The sequence below is a fragment of the Clupea harengus genome, chromosome 16 (assembly GCF_900700415.2).
Source record: "Clupea harengus chromosome 16, Ch_v2.0.2, whole genome shotgun sequence".
In the NCBI taxonomy this organism is placed as follows: domain Eukaryota; kingdom Metazoa; phylum Chordata; class Actinopteri; order Clupeiformes; family Clupeidae; genus Clupea; species Clupea harengus.
In genome coordinates this window covers 15,505,638-15,521,539 of record NC_045167.1, presented here as the reverse complement: position 1 = coordinate 15,521,539, position 15,902 = coordinate 15,505,638, and the positions used below count along the sequence as shown (strand labels likewise).

Sequence of the window (15,902 nt, the reverse complement as noted above, 5' to 3'; positions counted from 1 at the left end):
TCCGCAAATCGACAAACAGGAACAGGGGTGGTGACTAGGCTATATCTGCCCCCTAGCGAGTGTAGGAGGGCACTGCTGTCAGATCGCCGAGCTCCGCGCTGGGACTGGTTCTTTCGCAGCCATTTTCTGTCCAACCAAACGGCCGTTTTGAGAAGGTAACCAACCAGGGCTTCATTGCAGGTTTGTATCTGGCTCCGGCCAATGATTGCTAACCAATTTCTCGTTAGCTCGAATGGAAATGTCCGTCTCTGACTGATTTTTATTTGTTGTCTGTGAGAATGAGGGTTTGAGAGCAGCAATACTTGAGAATCATGTGTGACACATCTGAAAATCGTGTCCGTGGTGCAGACATTTCACAACCATCTACAGGCCGCTTTGTGCTTTCAGTCTCTAGCCAGCGATTTCTGTGTGAAAACAATGGTTGAAAACCCACAGGGGAACGTTTCAGTGGATAAATGGCAATTATGAAGTTGCTGTCAGCTATATGTTACCTAGACTCTGATATAAGGACTTAGCCATTCTTAGTTAGGACACACTACTAACTAGCTCTTTCTCTAAAAGATCACTGTCCTTTGTTGGGACCTTTGCTCTGGACCCGCTAACAACAGTTAGCTGGGTACTAGCTAATTTACTAGCTTGGTAGGTACATTTTACCTTTGTGTCAATACACACAGCGAAGACCACCAGATAAGCTTTGTTCATAGCCACCGACCAAGTCACCGAGTTTAAATGTGTTGTTTTAAAGAACAAATAATGTGTCGTATAGGTAACGTTAGCATTATTTAGGTAACCAGTAACGTTATTAAACAGCATTGCCTTAGTGTTCATTACAAGGTAGCCTGCCAGTTCCAGCTAATGCTAGCAAGCTTTCAAATCAGTCGCAGCGGGAAGGTTGGATAAGCTAGCTAACGTTATGTTTTGAGAAATCCGCCAAAATACCAGGAAGCTGACTGTATGTACCAAAACATTTTGTTAGTTGGATTGAAAATAGACCAAATTTGTTAAACACCACAAACCAGCTAACGTTAACCCCACCATATGCCTACACAGCCCGAAGCTCATTGTTTTCTCCGTGTGTTTAGATGGACGGAGATAGTTCCACAACCGATACCTCTCAGTTGGGTATATCAGGAGAGTACATGGCTGGTAGCTACGTGCTTCAGGCCCAGGATGGTAAGGCTCAACCTTTCAACACTTTCTTTTCACGATTAATTTCACTCGCAGTATTTACCACAAATGCCATAGTCCTGCTGCAGGGAACCCTTCCTCAAGCACAGCCTGTTGTAGGTGCCTACCAGCTTTCTTTGTTAACAGATCTCATGAGATACCTCATCATAATGATCTAATGAGTGAAGTTGTTTATAGTAAGATCGAGTCAGACCTATCATTTATACTATCATTGTCATTAAGTCATTGTGCATATTCTATTGTCTTCACATCTACTTTTTGTGTAATCACAATGTAGATACCAGCAAATCCCTTTATTTGAAATATTATGTATGTGTGGAATTAAATGTACCTCTGTTCACCTATTTCTTCTCTAAATTCCACTTCAAGATGATGGTGATGACGGGCTCAATGACCATGAGGATGGAAATGGCGGTAAAGATCACCTACGTGAACAAGACATCTACCTCCCCATCGCGAATGTGGCACGCATTATGAAAAATGCAGTTCCACAGACTGGAAAAGTAAGTCTTGTGTTGATTTGTCTTGGGTGGGCAAGAAGTGAGTGGTAGAGTGGCAACTGCCTTTGAGGGATATATTGCTACCAAGGAAGTTATATTAAGTTGCCTGGCTGTGGCTCTTCTATGAATCTTGTCACCTGGAAAACAGATTGCAAAAGATGCCAAGGAGTGTGTCCAGGAGTGTGTGAGCGAGTTCATCAGCTTCATCACGTCCGAGGCCAGTGAGCGCTGCCACCAGGAGAAGCGGAAGACCATAAATGGCGAGGACATCCTGTTCGCCATGTCCACCCTGGGCTTCGACATGTACGTGGAGCCTCTCAAACTCTACCTGCAGAAATTCCGAGAGGTATGAGAATCAGCTGAACACACACATACACACCTTCTACATAATTACATATACACACGTACAGACACGCGTACATACACAAATTCCGTCTTTGTGTTTGTGACAAGTTACTTTACAAAATACAAGGGCATGCACAGCTTAAGACATAGGTGGACAGTTCTGTCCCTAGAAGGCCGTAGGTTTTGGCACTGGATATCAATTTTGTGAAGACTGGGATCAGTGAGTGACCTAAGCTCAATACAATTGGCTGTTGACTGGAGTGACTGCCTTTAGCTACAAGTTTACTTGCCCAGCCCTGCTTCAACAGCATGTGATCCTCCACTTACGGTTGATGCTATTTCCACTTTGTTTCCTAGGCGATGAAGGGTGAGAAGGGCATCCCCGGTGTGTCTGTGTCTGAAGGCCTTGGTGAGGAGCTTACAGAGGAAAGCTTTGGTGAGTATCAGACCATAGAAAGATGTGGCCTTTCCCCTCTTAAATGCTGTAAGAAAAGTGACTGAAACTTACGGCAATTGTGCTTTCCATTTCAGCCAATCAGCTGCCGGCAGGAATCATCACCACCGATGGTCAGCAGCAGAACGTCATGGTCTACACCACTTCCTATCAGCAGGTGAGGATGAACACTATTTGGGGAATCCTAACGGAACTGTTCTGTTATTCTCTAATGCTGAAATGTGCTTCTAAAACTGTTAATTTGTTACCGAGTCAGTTAGACACATTAGTATGCCTGTTGGTGGTATTATTTGTATTATTATTGGTATTGTGTTTGTAACCATTCAGAATGTAGAAATGGGTTTTTGCTTAAATAAAACCATACTGTAATTATGTTGACTCTTAACAAGGGTGTCTGACTGATCTCCTGACTGACTGAACATCTCCTTTTGCAGATCCAAGGTGTGCAGCAGATTCAGTTCTCATGACACCCTCCCAACCTCTCTGGAGCACTTGAGTCACAGAGGCAGTCCGAGCTCTGACTGTCTACAGTCTCTCAGAGATGGAGGACTGCTGATGTAAGATGATTAAGATGAAGCTGAAGATGACGATTATGATGATGATGATAGAAATGTGTAAGCCCAAGAAGAAGAAGACAAGAGGGCTGCAAGCAGGGCCTTCAGTGTGTTAATTCATTAGAGTGTGCGGTCAGTAGTGTGTAACATGTTCAGTAGTAAATGTGAAGAGCTGTGAGGCTAGCTCACACCAACATTAAAATGTCTAACATCACATCACACAGGTGATTTCAAACTTTGTGGGTCAATGTCCATGTTGTACATATAAACATTGTTTGGGAGGGAGGGTATTTGGACTGGAAAGTGGAAGATAAGTGATTTAGGCATGACATTTTAGAAATTAATTTGTTTTTTCAGACTATTTAAATGTCTTATCATAGGAAGGGATTCTCACATGGTGGGATCTCATTTTTATGTTGAATCATGCTCTCCTTTCTTCTTTTGTAACTTGAGTAAATTAAATATCCAGGTAAACTGTTTGAATAAAAATAAAAATGAAACAATATCAAAGGCTTTTTTGGCAATATTTTCAGGTTTTTTTTTTTTTTTTTTTGCTCCTCCTGGGAATCCTTACTCTGCATGTTCCTTCTTTTCCTGGCTGAATTCTGCAGTAGCTGAACACACCTCACTTAGCTAATCAACAGCATTTTAATTCCACTGATTTCATTCACGTGTGCTTCGAGCAGGGCAAGCTAGGGTTTCAGTGCAGGGAGGGTCCAGGAGAAGGACTCTGGTGTATAGAATAACAACCATTACTTTATGGATTTTTTTTTATTAGTTCATTTTTTTTTATTAAAAGACACTTTATAAAAAAAGTACAAAAAAAAACATTTAATGATTAAATGTAACTGAATGAAACAACGCAATGTGTAAAACGTTAACGTTTTTCTACAGTACTTCAGTGAGAATATGGAGGCTACAAACAACATTGCATATACTTATTTAAGATAGAGAGCACTTCTCAGCAGTGTTTTTGTGACATGAACACAAGGTCAAAGGCTTGAAGTACATTTTTAATTAGCCTTCTTTAGTGCTACCTGAAATGCATTCGGAATAGTCAAAAGGTGCAGATGATTTAAAAAAGGTAAAAAGTTCTACAAATATTGGGATGTTAATGTTTAACAACATATACTTGAACATATTTTGTGTAATGACAACATGAATTACAATACACAATAAATAAGAGCTTTATTCATATTGGATGAACAACCATCACCTTGACCAAACACTTTACAGGATTGCAAACCTCGAGTGAAATGTAGATATATTTTTAAGCCAAGAAACAAGTTGACTTCCACTAGTAAAACACTTAAATCAAAAGCACCAGTCAGAATGGTATGAATAACCCCCACTTCAAGGCACTTGACACCCAGTTGCTGTGGTACGTCCATACTTGTGTTATAAAATGAGAGAACAGATTCTGGCTTTCTTATCTCAGAGATTCATAACATGACATTAAAAAATAAAAGCTGTGGTTTAAAAAAAGAATATAAATACATCTGTACAAGAAAAAAAAGGTGCTCATTATATGTATTAAAATGAGTGAAAAACAATATGTACTCCTACATTTGCAGTGACCAGTCAGTGTATCTAGTTCTCAGGGATTTAGAAAACAATTGGCAATATTGGAGGGATACATCTCAGACCAGACATTGAGCTGTAATGGTAACAGAGTGCTACGACTATACATAGGGATCCAAGGGGTACTTCTTTTAAACTTCAAACCGCCCAATGAAGTGGGTATAGTGGTTGGGAGTCAGGGTCATGGTAGTTCTATCTTTTTTTGCTTTCCTGGTCCGCTTCTCCGGAGTTGGCTTTAGATTCAGATGAAGAGGCTTTGAGTTTGCTTGTATCTAGGGGGAAGAAACAGGAAAAGCAAGACGTGAGACAGGTATGGGAGTGACTGAATTTTTTTTTTATATTATATATATATATATATATAAAGTTCATTATGTTATTATCTTTAGTAGAGTTCATACTTTAGTTTAGTTTGCGCACACGCACACACACACACACACACACACACACACACACACACACACACACATACACACACACACACAAACAAACACACACTCTCACCCTGCAGCCAGCGGATCTGTGTGGCGGGGCCGTAGCCTTGCTCGTTCTTGGCGGCAATGCGGAACACCACGGCCGGCCGCGCCGAGCAGTCGATGTGGGCGTTGCTCAGGTGCGACGGGTTGACAGTGCAGGAAGTCTTGGTGCCGCGGTAGATGCGGATAAAAGCCAGCTCGCCGCCTGCCGTGCTGGCCGTGGCCGTGGCCGCCCCGCTGGAGCCCCCGCGGCTCTTGTTCACGGCCAGGTACATGCTGTACTCCAGAATCTTTCCCGACGGCGAGGTGGGCGACTCCCAGCTGATGTGAACGTTTTCAGACACCTGAGTGAGAGAGGGAGAGGTGAGCAGGAGCGTTAAAGAACAAGAGAAATGGGGAACAGAAATTGAAGGTGAGCAGAGAGAGAGAGAAGAAAGTGAAATCAGTATGCTGTACAATAGATGCATGACTACTTGATACATTCACAGGAAGAAATGATGTGTGCAAATGTGTCAAGGAGTCATGCATCTGTTGTAGGCTTTAATATGCATCACTGCCTTGCCATGCATCACTTAGCTTGCTACAGACGTAATGCCACCTTTGCAGCTGCACGCACAGTAGGATGCTGTACCTTACTGATCTTGACAGCAGAAGGTGCTCCAGGGAAGCCGGGCTGGCAGGTCTTGTACTCGCTCACAGCACTGAAGTCTCCCTGGCCGCAGCTGTTGATGGCCGACACCCTGAACCTGTAAGTGACGCCCGGCTCTAGAGAGTGCTTCTCCCTGTCCTCATAACACTGCTGAATCCACTGTTTTACCTAAGGGGAAGAGGCAGATGTGTTCAGATACAATCCCAACTGCATACTAAGCACTAAATCTAAATATTTTCTAGTTTTAATTATAAATGAGCGATAAGTTGCCCTCCAGACTGCCAGTATGAAGACATCAAAAAAAGAATTAAATAACCCCATTAGGATAAACTGGCCTGGTAATAGAGTGAACAACAACACACATACCTCTCTGGAGCTGATGAAGCGGTAAGGTGGGGGTGATGGCTCTTCTCCTTCCATGGGAGGCAGGTAGTACTCGGTGACCTCAGAGAATAGTGTCTTAAAGACCCCCACATCAAACCAGATAGGCTCCTCCAGGCCCTCATCTTCACCTGGTGTCTATGCAATGAGGGTAAAGAATGACACATGAGGGTAGCAATGGTACCAAACACTGTAACTGTAACAATACATACCAGAGACCTCAAAGTGCGGGGCCAATAATTTCAAATAAACAAGTGATCCCCATGTTCTGTCACCAGTAATGATTACTTTGATGGTATGCTACCGTCTATGTCTTTGGTCTGTGGGTCAACAAACAGAAGCTGATTTCCCCTTACCTGGCTCAAAAGATTCTCGGAACTCCCTGGGTATGTAGAGTCTGCAAAACCCACAAAGACAACAGTGCATCGATGTCAGTGCATTCAAATCCTGCTCCATACCACAGTGCAATCCCTGTCCCTTCCTCAATATTTTTTTATTGATGTTAGCTGAATGGTTAAAGGCCCTTTGCAATCCAAATAACATCAGGAGAAATGTTCTCACAAAATGATCAGCTGTTTTGATCTTTGATGCAACCCTGTAGGCCCTGCTCCAAAGGGACTCAATTATTAAAAAAGGTTGATGTTTACATTCTTACTTAGACAAGTAATGAGTCTACTGTAGGTCAATGGGGTTGAGCATCACGTACATAAATGTTAAATTCAATAGACCTTCTTTTGTATTAATTGCCCCTTAATTTACAGATAGACTGCCTAATTATGTCCTTAAACTGTTGACTGGGAATTTTAATATTACAATAATCCCTGAATGTATAAATTAATTTACAACATATTTTCATTTTCCCATTTAATGGTCCCTAACAAAATGGGGATATTTCAGGCAAAAATAATTGATGTTACGGAGAACTACATTTGCCTCCTACAAATCTGACAGACAGCTCCAAGGTTCACTGTAGTGCCATTAACTCACAGGGTTCAGATGGCAGGTGGGTTCCTCTTCCACCCCTTTCCCTTGTGGGATGGAGCTCCTCCTGGAGTTCTGATCCACTCTCGCATATCTCCACGGGGGTCTCCACAACAACCCCTCCCTGATGAGAAAGAGGCAGAGAACCTGTGAGCAGGGCTCGCCAAACACCCCTTCCAGCCAACAAACTGCAACCCTCTGAACAAGGATGTGTGATGGAGATGTTTGTATGTGTGCTGAAAATACTGTGCAGTAATAATAATGGTCAGTATCCACTGCGCTAGCTGAGCAGTCGAAAGAGAGTGCGGATGTGACTCTGCAGTTGTCATGTCATTCTGATAGTGTGACATCACATACATTCAGTGGAGAAGTCATCTTCTTTCCAGATGAGATCTTTCCACTCGGGCTGTCGCGGCTCTGTCCAGGAGGATTCTCTGCAAGAAAGTGAGGAGGAAACACAGAACATCTGGTTCAGTTTGGTGCTGGTCTTCACAATCAAATCTATTCAAACAGACTCATGTTGCCACAGAACACTTAGACAAACATGACACTCTGAGCAAAAAAGTAAATACACGGTAGCCTTTCAGTATCCATGGAACAAAAAATCAATACTGACTGACTGAAGTCTCTCACCTTGTGAGGTCCCCTCTTCCACTACTTCAGTGGAAGATGACTGGGGGTCCATAGAGGGATCAGAGGGGCAAGCAGGGGGGCCTTGAGGGGGCCTGATGGGCTGTAACTGGAGGAGGTAATACTCTGCTGCAGGTAGGGGGCGCCAAGCCACATGCAGCATAGTGATGGTGGACTTGACCAACAGCACTGCACAAGGGGTAGTTGGTTTCTCTGGAAAGTGTAAAGGATGTCACCAGATATTTGGCTTTAGTTTTTGCTGCTTCCAGAAGCTATTTTCTTCTTTTCCTCTACAAAAGTGACCCTACACTAAATGCAACTTCCAAAAATAGGACTAAACATCAAACTCATCACTACATACAGTGGGGAAAATAAGTATTTGAACCCCTGCCGATTTCGCAAGTTTGGCCACTTGCAAAGAAATGTGTGATCTATAATTGTACTGGTAGGTGTATTTTAACAGTGAGAAATAGAATATCAACAAACAAATCCAGAAAACTGCTTTTTATAACATTTATGACTTTATTTGTATTTGATGCAGAAAATAAGTATTTGAACCCCCAAGCAAACAGCAATAATTCTGGCTCCCAATGACCAGTTATGTGCACAAGAAGCACACAGATTAGTCCTCATTAGGCCTAACAAGGTACACCTGATCTCAACTGGTGACGTGTATAAAAGAAACCTGTCCAAAGAATCATACTTCACACCTTCAACCTCACCACCATGGTCAAGACCAAAGAGTTGACCAAGGACGTCAGAGATACGATTGTAGACCTGCACAAGGCTGGAATGGGTTACAAAACCATCGGCAAGCAGCTTGGTGAGAAGCAGACAACTATTGGTGCGATTATTCGTAAATGGAAGCAACACCAAACAACTGTCGATCGCTCTAGGTCTGGGGCTCCATGCAAGATATCCCCTCGTGCGGTATCGGTGATTATCCGAAAGGTGCAGAATAACCCCAGAACTACACAGGGGGAGCTTGTGAATGATCTCAAGGCAGCTGGGACCACAGCCACCAAGAAAACCATTGGCAACACACTACGCCGTAATGGTTTGAAGTACTGCAGCACTCTCATGGTCCCCCTGCTCAAGGAATCACATGTACAGGGCCGTCTGAAGTTTGCCAATGAACACTTGAATAATTCTAAGGAGGATTGGGAGACAGGATGTGGTCAGATGAGACCAAAATGAAGCTCTTTGGCATCAACTCCACTTGCCGCGTTTGGAGGGGGAAGAATGCTGAATATGACACCATCCCCACGGTCAAGCATGGCGGTGGAAACATTATGCTTTGGGGCTGTTTCTCTACCAAGGGTACAGAACGACTCCACTGCATCGAGGGGACTATGGATGGGTGCTTGCCAACAAGGGTTATTCCACCAAGTACTAAGTCATGTTTTGCTAGGGGTTCAAATACTTATTTTCTGCATCAAATGCAAATTAAGTCATAAATGTTATTAAATGCAGTTTTCTGGATTTTTTTGTTGATATTCTGTTTCTCACTGTTAAAATACACCTACTATTACAATCATAGATCACACATTTCTTTGCAAGTGGCCAAACTTGCGAAATCGGTAGGGGTTCAAATACTTATTTTCCCCACTGTATGTGACCCTCAATCATGGCTGATAGATGTGACTTGTAGATTTGCTTTAAAAGTCCTCCATCACCGCCATGATTTCTCACCTGTCTCCAAGTACCAGAGGTCCTTGCAGCACACCTGGATGTTCCAGCTCTTGCGGTAGCCGTCCCGGCCACTCCAGATGTAGAGGCGAGAGCCAATGGTGGTGGCGCAGTGGCCTGCCCGGGCTCCGGGCACGTTGGTAGGGCCATCATCGGGACCCTGCTGCTCCAGGTACTGCTGCTCTTGCTCTGGGCCCCATCGCTCCCATGTCATGGTGTCTGTGGAGCACAACTACATGCTAACTAACGCCAATAGAGTCACATGCTCGGAAACACTAACGCTGACTCTGGCAGGCATTAATGGAAGGCTATCACACTGCACTAACATTTGTGCCATTACAATATTTCCATATTAGGAAAAACCTCTATGGAAGTGATGATGAGGGCAAAGGAGGCATTACTCAACACAATGGTCTAGGATAATGATACATGGTACAGTGATACACATTCACCTGTTAAAACACACCAATCAAAGACTGCAGTCATTATTGACCAAACAGACAAACAGTACCAGAACTACTAACCCAGATTCAACAGTGAGAGAGAGTTGGTACAGATCCACTCGACACCAAGGGCGTTGGGTTTGTTCTCCGACTCCACGACCGGAACCCAGCCTCCAAACACGTACATCCTGCAACCGGAGACAGTGGGAGTTAAACGACAGGTAGAGAAAGTGAGACATATTTAAACGTCTGTGAGAAAATATAAATGCACAGTGACGGAATGGAGTGTTTACTTGTTTCCTATGACGTTGGTCGAATGAAGGCTTCTGGATAAGGGACACTGTCCATTCGTGTCCGGTGTGGACCACGTCATGGTTTCTACACAATACAGGGACAATTGTAAGGGTGAGGCTGCACATCCACTACTCAATGCAGTGAACTCAGTACTTTCTCTACTTACAGCGGGTAAAATAAGTATTGAACACGTCACTATTCTCAGTAAATATATTTCCAAAGGTGCTATTGACATGAAATGTTCACCGGATGTTGGTAACCACCCAATAATCCATACATGCAAACAAACCAAAACAAATAAGTTCAGAAATTAAGTTATGTGTACTAATGTGTAATGACACAAGGAAAAAGTATTGAACACATGAAGAAACAAAGCAGCCAAAAATGTTAACAGGGGGTTTGCTACCTGCTGCTGTTGCTGCAAAGACTGATCTAGCATCAACAACAACTGTAAGATGACAGCTCACCAATATCTAGTTGCCACAAATCACCAAGCCGGTGCCCACACATGCCTCCGAAGATGTAGAGTTTGGGGCTGTGACCGGGCTTGCAGTACGCCACTGAGGTGTGGGACTCGCGAGCGGACGGGCCCCCACCCTTAGTGTCCGGAATACTCCAGCCCTTGACCCCTGACCCCGCCTGCAGCTCCAGCTCATAGAAGTCATCCAGGTACCTACACAGAGGGGGTGTGTTGGTGGATGTGGTATATGTCTACCTTTCTGTTTTTTTTTATTTCTGTGTTAGCATTTGTTTTTTGCATGTGCACAAGATGCCAAAGCCTCCATAAAGCCAAACATAAAATCTACACTCACCAAGAGAAAGATCTATGAGAGAGACCTCATATCTTGACAGTTTGACTACATTGTCCTACCGTTCTGAAACTCCCAGTCTGTATTACAGTACATTTGCAGTGATATGTTGCTATGTAATGTTGCCTACCTTAGTACATTGCCGTTAGGGTCTTCACTGTCATTAGCCAGACCCCCAAACAGGTAGCACTTGTTCCCAATGAGGGTGACACTGTGACCAATGCGAGGGCAGGGAGGCGAGCCATTCTTCGGGCCTCTGGGTTTTAATTTCTTCCACAGCCAGCGACTTGCCTGAAACACACAGGATGGAAACAAGGGCAAATGACTGATGTGCAGATGGGAGAGGATGTTACCATGGTCACAGATTCATGATAACAATAAAACACCTGCACTGGGTCGCTTTGGACAAAAGCGTCTGCTAAATATCGTAACTATAAGTCAATGAGTGCTGCAGGCTTAAAAGGGCATTGCATTGAATGGTTGGTGTTACAGCTGGTGATGTTATATAATTAATAAAGTTATAATTATTATAGCATTTATCATTTATTATCAAGGTAAGTGCCATTTTAAAGTGAAAACATCAATTATTACTATAATTACAGTGCATGAAATGCCCTGTATTGTTATTCCTTCGTTTCTTATACTTCTTTTTCTTATTACAGTGCATGAAATGCCCTGTATTGTTATTCCTTCGTTTCTTATACTTCTTCTTCTTCTTATTCTTTGTACCGACTTCTGTGATTAATTCAGCTCGAACCGCTTAACGTAGAAACTTCGTTTAAACTTTGTCGCGTAGGTCTTGTAAACGACACTTATACTACAGTGCCCTCCACAATTATTGGCACCCCTAGTGAATATGAGTAAAACAGGCTATGAAAAAAAATGTCTTTGCTGTTTATCCTCTCGGTCTTTCACTCAAAATATTCACAAAAATCTTACCTTTTCATTGAAGTAAAATTATTGAAAGAAAAAAAAACCGTTGACATTAAAAAAATATTTTTCCCCAAAACATGTGTGCCACAATTATAGCCTGTTTTGCTCATATTCACTAGGGGTGCCAATAATTGTGGAGGGCACTGTATGTATTTTTCATTTTTCTGAACTTTATACTTTTTAAGATATTAAAGAAAAACTAATAAAAAAATTCTCATTGACTTACATTGGGCCATTATGACATCATAATAGGGTCATTAAACTGGTTTGCACCTGTGCTTCACTGACACCTGCGCCAAGGTTCCAAGGCTCCTCTTCTCTCTGTCCCTCTCCATTCAACTGTATAACTAAGGATATTAAGACACCTTCCATACTCTAATTTGTTTTCTCTTTCCTTTCTTCTTTCCTTCCTCCACTCTTCTTTCCTTTCTTCTTTCCTTCTTCCACTCTTCTTTCCTTCTTCCAATCTTTTTTCCTTCTTTCACTCTTCTTCCTTTCTTCTTTCCTTCTTTCACTCTTCTTTCTTTTCTTCTTTCCTTCTTCTACTCTTCTTTCCTTTCTTCACTCTTCTTTCTATTCTTCTTTCCTTCTTCCACTCTTCTTTTCTTCTTTCACTCCTCTTTCTTTTCTTCTTTCCTTCTTCTACTTTTCTTTCCTTTCTTCACTCTTCTTTCTTTTCTTCTTCCACTCTTCTTTCCTTCTTCCACTCTTCTTTCCTTTCTTCCACTCTTCTTTCTTTTCTTCTTTCCTTCTTCCACTCTTCCTTCCTTCTTCCACTCTTCTTTCCTTTCTTCCACTCTTCTTTCCTTCTTTTACTCTACTTTCCTTTCTTCTTTGCTTCTTCACTCTTCTTTCTTTTCTTCTTCCTTTCTTAACTTTTGCATTTCATGCACTGGTATTTCCTTCAGGAAATGCATTTTCTAGTAATTCTTTGTACCGACTTCTGCACTTAATTCAGCTCGAACCGCTTAACTTAGGAACTCCGTTCAAACTTTGGCGCGTAGGTCTTGTAAAGGACACTTATGCTATGTATTTTTCATTTTTCTGAACTTAATACTTTTTAAGATATTAAAGAAAAACGAATAAAAATGTTCCCATTGACTTACATTGGGCCATTATGACATCATAATGGGGTCATTAAACTGGCTTGCACCTGTGCTTCACTGACACCTGCGCCAAGGTTCCAAGGCTCCTCTTCTCTCTGTCCCTCTCTATTCAACTGTTATATATTAAGAGACACCTTCCATACTCTACTTTTTTTTCAGTCCTTTTTTCTCTCCTTCTTTCAGTATTTTCCCTCTTCACTCTCTCTTTACTGTCTTTATCCATAGCTACTCTTGTTCACTCTTCTGTCCTTCTTCCACTCTTCTTTCCTTCTTCCACTCTTCTTTCCTTTCTTCACTCTTCTTTCCTTCTTTCAATCTTCTTTCTTTTCTTCTTCCTTTCTTAACTTTTGCATTTCATGCACTGGTATTTCCTTCAGGAAATGCATTTTCTAGTTATAATAATAATTAAAACATCAATATTAATAATAATACCAAAACTAAGAACTAATTAGACAAATTATATTTAAAAATGTGAGACGACAGACGCTGAAGAACTGAAACACAGCATTTAAATAAGCTGGTGTTGATTCAGTGGCTGTCCTATAGGCGAGAGTGAGGGATTGAAAAGTACTTCTAGCAGCTACAGGGAGCCAGTTGGGTGAATAGCAGAGGAGTAACAAGTGAGTAAGACCAAACGCGCCACCGCATTCTGAATCATCTGTAACGGCCTCTCTACACAAACAGTGCAGTTAAGATAACTATTGAGAGAAGCAAAATCCTCTGCTCAGTCATCGGTTTTGATTTTACTAGGCCTTTGACACAGTGAACCATGACATCGTCCTGTCTATGCTGTCCGAACTGCACATTTTGGGGAAAGCACACAGTTGGTTTCAATCAGTTGGATGTTCATTCGGAAAGACAAATACAGTTGAGTAACGTCCGTATAACAGTGATAGGAGAACCCATGGGTAAGGAGGTGGTGTGATTAGAAAATAGGTGGGGGCCAAGTACCGATCCCTGAGGTACACCAGTGGTGAAGTGGTGATATTTTGACACGTTCCTGTCATGACACACCGAATGAACATCCAACTGATTGAAACCAACTGTGTGCTTTCCCCAAAATGTGCAGTTCGGACAGCATAGACAGGACGATGTCATGGTTCACTGTGTCAAAGGCCTAGTAAAATCAAAACCGATGACTGAGCAGAGGATTTTGCTTCTCTCAATAGTTATCTTAACTGCACTGTTTTGTCACACTGTTGTTTACCTTGTATGTCTGTCTGGTTTTTACAATTTATCTTAACTGCACTGTTTTGTCAAACTGTTGCTTATCTTTTTTTTATTATTATTATTTCTTTTAATTATATAATTTTGTATTATTATTTCTTTCTTTTATTTCCATATCTCTCTGTCATGCCCTGCCAAGGGACAACGGATGAAAACTAGCTAACCTAGCTAATTTAGGTGTATTTAATTTTTTTTTGGAAATGTTTATCAATGTACACTGTCCCTTTTCAAATAAACGCATAAACAAAACAATGCTTCAGTCACAGATAAAAGAGCAGTTCTAGTAGAACACATTTTTTGGACAATGTAAATGTGCTAGGTGGTATTGCAGCTGATAGGCTTTTGGCAATGGTGAGTTACCTGTAGTTCATAGAGATTGTTACTGTATTTGCCAAACTCCACCATCCCACCAAACACCAGGATACGGGTTCCTTCGCAGGCAAAGCCATGGGCAGCGCAGCCAGGAGGGATGTCTCCCCTGACCGCTGGAAGAAACCATTGCCTGGACACTGAACATCAGTGAGGAAAGAGCAAAACAAAGAGCAACTTGGTGAAGAACATCAATGGGTTTTATGGAGAACCAAAACGGCCTTATCTCTGAAGCGAACGAGCAAATGTAACAGGCACCTGAAAAGGATGTAATAAACCTAGCTACTGACTTTCACACAGGCTTATTTAAACAACTTTACAGCCAGATTAATACAAATACATAGCATCGGGTGTTATTTATTATAAGTTAGTCGTTAGGGAAAGGTATCGCGTAGCCGCAGTCAAGGCAGCTAACCACACTCCTTTTGCGGTATGGCTATCCAAACTTAATACAAAATATGAATGGTATGAACTCATCACCAACATTTGTCTCACCTGCTGACTTTCAATAAAACCAGCATTATAACTACTTAGCTAAACACATTTGTGGCGTTTTCTCTGTGATGTGGTGTGCCCCTAGCTTCTAGTAGTTGCCCTGGTAACCATTGAAACAGCTTTCATTATTAGCATAGCTAACATCTGCATAACATGATCATATTCATTAACACATTGTTATCTCGCCGCTATTCAAATCAGGTTAGTTTTGTGAATATTAGCAAAGTATCCAACAGTTGGTTAGCTCACATATTCGATCTTTCTGCGCTATGCTAACTAACTAAACCATTACAACATTACCAAGAGAGGCTGAGAGGCTAATGAAAATCTGGCTAGCCGTATAACATTAGATAATATTAGCAAACTAGCGAGCTAGCTAACCAACTTACCAGTGTTGTAAACATGCAAGTCCTCCGAAATACCCTCGTTTCCTCCTCCAAACACCACGATTAGCTCTCGAATAGCCACAGCTCGATGGCCGTGCCTTGCCCTGGGAATGGGACCAGTGAAGGACGGAACCTTTCTCCATAATGGACCCTCCGAGGCCGACAGCATAGTCCTAACATGGACCAAAGGTGTAGGGACACCCTAGACCGCGAAGGTTTGTGGCGGATGGGTAACAGGATTGGTCGATGTGAGTGTTTTGCTCGTATTGTTTACGTCTAACCATTCAGAAGCTTTATCTCAACATTGCCACCTGCTACACTGGAGTGTAAATTACACTCCGCGTCGAGCATGGACCTTTCATTCCATTCCAACGAGTTGACATAAAAAACGTAGCTACTGTAGATATAGAAACGA

General features: G+C 42.2%; 2 protein-coding genes across 5 annotated transcripts; one reads left to right on the top strand and one right to left on the bottom strand.

Annotated features, from left to right (window-relative positions):
- The first annotated feature begins 46 nt into the window (after window positions 1-46).
- Window positions 47-3,544, top strand: nfyba (nuclear transcription factor Y, beta a). 4 transcript variants are annotated; one of them, XM_012823540.3, is made up of 7 exons: window positions 47-180; window positions 1,083-1,173; window positions 1,558-1,691; window positions 1,837-2,034; window positions 2,391-2,469; window positions 2,565-2,644; window positions 2,922-3,544. In XM_012823540.3, exons 2-7 carry the CDS (start codon window positions 1,083-1,085, stop codon window positions 2,952-2,954), a joined length of 615 nt encoding a protein of 204 aa, XP_012678994.1. In that variant the 5' UTR covers window positions 47-180; the 3' UTR covers window positions 2,955-3,544. The 4 variants fall into 4 exon arrangements, with proteins under 4 accessions (XP_012678994.1, XP_012678995.1, XP_012678996.1 ...); XM_012823541.3 differs by having other exon boundaries at window positions 52-155; XM_012823542.3 differs by lacking the exon at window positions 47-180 and adding an exon at window positions 262-639.
- A 668-nt stretch (window positions 3,545-4,212) lies between these two features.
- hcfc2 (host cell factor C2) lies at window positions 4,213-15,852 on the bottom strand. Its single transcript, XM_012823557.3, has 15 exons — window positions 15,491-15,852; window positions 14,598-14,746; window positions 11,102-11,262; window positions 10,630-10,835; window positions 10,162-10,246; window positions 9,950-10,056; window positions 9,429-9,644; window positions 7,740-7,949; window positions 7,464-7,540; window positions 7,113-7,230; window positions 6,482-6,522; window positions 6,111-6,263; window positions 5,727-5,912; window positions 5,124-5,439; window positions 4,213-4,894 (listed from the first exon to the last, which is right to left on the bottom strand). The coding sequence occupies exons 1-15, from the start codon at window positions 15,654-15,656 to the stop codon at window positions 4,815-4,817; spliced, it is 2,271 nt and encodes a 756-aa protein (XP_012679011.1). The 5' UTR covers window positions 15,657-15,852; the 3' UTR covers window positions 4,213-4,814.
- Between the last annotated feature and the right edge of the window lie 50 nt (window positions 15,853-15,902).

What these genes read in the sequence shown, in the direction of transcription:
- hcfc2 (XM_012823557.3), bottom strand. Translation starts at nt 15,656, where the DNA reads ATGCTGTCGGCCTCGGAGGGTCCATTATGGAGAAAGGTTCCGTCCTTC. An exon ending in CTTGCATGTTTACAACACTG is followed by an intron (nt 14,747 to 15,490) that starts GTAAGTTGGTTA and finishes ACTGATGTTCAG; the next exon opens with TGTCCAGGCAATGGTTTCTT. An exon ending in CTGCTGTCAAGATCAGTAAG is followed by an intron (nt 5,440 to 5,726) that starts GTACAGCATCCT and finishes TCTCTCACTCAG; the next exon opens with GTGTCTGAAAACGTTCACAT.
- nfyba (XM_012823540.3), top strand. Translation starts at nt 1,083, where the DNA reads ATGGACGGAGATAGTTCCACAACCGATACCTCTCAGTTGGGTATATCA. An exon ending in CGTGCTTCAGGCCCAGGATG is followed by an intron (nt 1,174 to 1,557) that starts GTAAGGCTCAAC and finishes TTCCACTTCAAG; the next exon opens with ATGATGGTGATGACGGGCTC. An exon ending in ACCTGCAGAAATTCCGAGAG is followed by an intron (nt 2,035 to 2,390) that starts GTATGAGAATCA and finishes TTTGTTTCCTAG; the next exon opens with GCGATGAAGGGTGAGAAGGG.